The following is a 2,912-nucleotide window of genomic DNA, read 5'->3' as shown; positions in this document are numbered from 1 at the left end:
TTTTTGCTGAATTCTGGGTGAATTTTGAGTGAGTTTTTGCTATATTATGGGTGAATTTTGGCTGAACTTTGGGTGAATTTTGTCTGAATTTTGGGTAAATTTTGGCTGAATTTTTGCTAAATTCTGGGTGAATTCTGGGTGAATTTTGAGTGAATTTTTGCTAAATTCTGGGTGAATTTTGGCTGAATTCTGGGTGAATTTTGGGTGAATTTTGGGTGAATTTTTGCTGAATTTTGGGTGAATTTTTGCTGAATTTTTGCTAAATTCTGGGTGAATTTCGGGCGAATTTCGGGTCAATTTCCTCTAATTTTCCCCCGTTTTTTCCCGTTTTGCCAGGACTCGGCGGCTCTGAGCGCCCTGACCCGCCAGGACGGGGGTCCCTGGACCCCCTCCCCATTTCCCTGGCGCCGGGGGCCCCCGCTGCCCCCCAGCCCGGGGCTGCTGGTGCACTTCCACGGGGGGGGGTTCGTGGTGCAGAGCTGGGGGCCAAAATTCACCCAAATTCACCCCAAAAATTCACCCAAAATTCACATAAAATTCATCCAAAATTCAGCCATAATTCAGAAAAAAATCAGCAAAAATTCACCCAAAATTCACCCAAAATTCAGCAAAAAATTCACCCAAAATTGACACAAACCCTGAGTGGATTTGGGAGGATTTTGGGTGAATTCTGAGTAAATTTGGATGGATTTTAGGCAGATTTTGTGTGAATTTGGAATGAATTTCAGATGAATTTGGGATGAATTTCAGCTGAATTTGGGGTGGATTTGGGTTGAATTTTGCCAAATTTTGGATGAATTTTGCTGAATTTTATGCGAATTTGAGGTGAATTTTGGCTGAATTTTGGCTGAATTTTTGCTGAATTCTGGGTGAATTTTGAGTGAGTTTTTGCTATATTATGGGTGAATTTTGGCTGAACTTTGGGTGAATTTTGTCTGAATTTTGGGTAAATTTTGGCTGAATTTTTGCTAAATTCTGGGTGAATTCTGGGTGAATTTTGAGTGAATTTTTGCTAAATTCTGGGTGAATTTTGGCTGAATTTTTGCTGAATTTTGGCTGAATTTTGGCTGAATTTTTGCTAAATTCTGGGTGAATTTCAGGCGAATTTCAGGCGAATTTCGGGTCAATTTCCTCTAATTTTCCCCCGTTTTTTCCCGTTTTGCCAGGACTCGGCGGCTCTGAGCGCCCTGACCCGCCAGGACGGGGGTCCCTGGACCCCCTCCCCATTTCCCTGGCGCCGGGGGCCCCCGCTGCCCCCCAGCCCGGGGCTGCTGGTGCACTTCCACGGGGGGGGGTTCGTGGCGCAGACCTCGCGCTCCCACGAGCCCTATTTGAGGGGGTGGGCTCGGGACCTGGGGACCCCCATCCTGTCGGTGGATTACGCCCTGGCCCCCGAGGCGCCCTTCCCCCGAGCCCTGGAGGAATGCTTCTACGCTTACTGCTGGGCCCTGAGGCACTGCCGGATGCTGGGTGCGTGGTTTGGGGTGAATTCCGGGGATTTTGGGAAAATTCGGGGGGTTTTTAGGGGGTTTTTGGGGGATTTTAGGGGGTTTGGGGGGGTGAAATGGGGTGAAATTGGGATTTCAATGGATTTTTGGGAGGGTTTGTGTGCTTACTGCTGGGCCCTGAGGCACTGCAGGGTGCTGGGTGCGTCATTTGGGGTGAATTCGGGGGATTTTGGGAAAATTCGGGGGATTTCGGGTTATTTTAGGGGGTTTTGGGGGGATTTTGTGGGGTGAAATGGGGTTAAATTGGGATTAAAGTGGATTTTTGGGGGAATTTTGGGAATGTTTGTGTGCTTACTGCTGGGCACTGCAGGATGCTGGCTGGGTGCTCCCCCCGTCCCCAAATGTCCCCAAATGTCCCCGAATCCCATTTTTTCTCCATTTCTCCCCAATTTTCGCCGTGTCCCAAATTTTCCCCCAATTTTTTCTCTATGTTCTCAATGTCCCCAGCTGTCCCCAATCCCATTTTTTCCTATTTTCTCCCATTTTGTCTCAATGTCCCCAATGTCCCCAATATCCTTTCAATGTCCCCAATGTCCCCAAATCCCATTTCCCCCCATTTTTTCCCAATTCTCACCATTTTTCCTCAATGTCCCCAATGTCCCCAGTGTCCCCAATCCCTTCAATGTCCCCAATGTCCCCAAATCCCATTTCCCCCCATTTTTTCCCAATTCTCACCATTTTTTCTCCATGTCCCCAGTGCCCCAAACCCCTCAGTGTCCTCAAGCTCCTCAATGTCCCCAATGTCCCAAATCCCTCCAATGTCCCCAATGTCCCCAAATCCCATTTCCCCTAATTTTCCCCCAATTTTTGCCATTTTTTCTCCATGTCCCCAATGTCCCCATTGTCCCCAAGCTCTTCAATGTCCTCCATGTCTCCAATCCCCTCCCAATGTCCCCAATGTCCCCTCCCAATGTCCCCAACGTCCTCAATGTCCCCGATGTCCCCAAATCCCATTTTTTTCCATTCCCCCCAATTTCCGCCATTTTTTTCTCAATGTCCCCAATGTCCCAAATGTCCCCATTGTCCCCAAGCTCCTCAATGTCCCCAATGTCCCCAATCCCTCCAATGTCCCCAATGTCCCCAAATCCTATTTCTCCCAATTTCCCCCCAATTTTTCCCAATTTCCGCCATTTTTCCTCAATGTCCCCAATGTCCCCGATGTCCCCAACACCCTCTCGATGTCCCCAGGCTCGACGGCCGAGCGCGTCTGCGTGGCCGGTGACAGCGCCGGTGGCAACCTGTGCCTGGGCGTGTCCCTGCGGGCGGTGGCCCTGGGCGTCCGTGTCCCCCAGGCCGTGGTGGCCGCGTACCCGGTGACGCTGGTGCGGGCGGCGGCGTCGCCGTCGCGGCTGCTGACCCTGATGGACCCCCTGCTGCCCCTGGGGGTGCTGTGCCAGTGCCTGG

The 2,912-nt window shown here is 50.5% G+C and overlaps 1 protein-coding gene across 1 annotated transcript; it reads left to right on the top strand.

Moving 5' to 3' along the window:
- Positions 1-336: 336 nt before the first annotated feature.
- Positions 337-2,893, top strand: LOC121354214 (hormone-sensitive lipase-like; the record flags this gene model as incomplete). The annotated part of the gene is made up of 3 exons (XM_041468648.1): positions 337-471; positions 1,167-1,470; positions 2,697-2,893. Coding segments are annotated over 3 exons (636 nt in total), but the record flags the coding sequence as incomplete, so codon positions are not given.
- Between the last annotated feature and the right edge of the window lie 19 nt (positions 2,894-2,912).

Source organism: Pyrgilauda ruficollis, unplaced genomic scaffold, assembly GCF_017590135.1.
Source record: "Pyrgilauda ruficollis isolate IOZ18807 unplaced genomic scaffold, ASM1759013v1 scaffold2229, whole genome shotgun sequence".
Taxonomy (NCBI): domain Eukaryota; kingdom Metazoa; phylum Chordata; class Aves; order Passeriformes; family Passeridae; genus Pyrgilauda; species Pyrgilauda ruficollis.
This window is presented reverse-complemented; position numbering and strand designations above follow the sequence as displayed.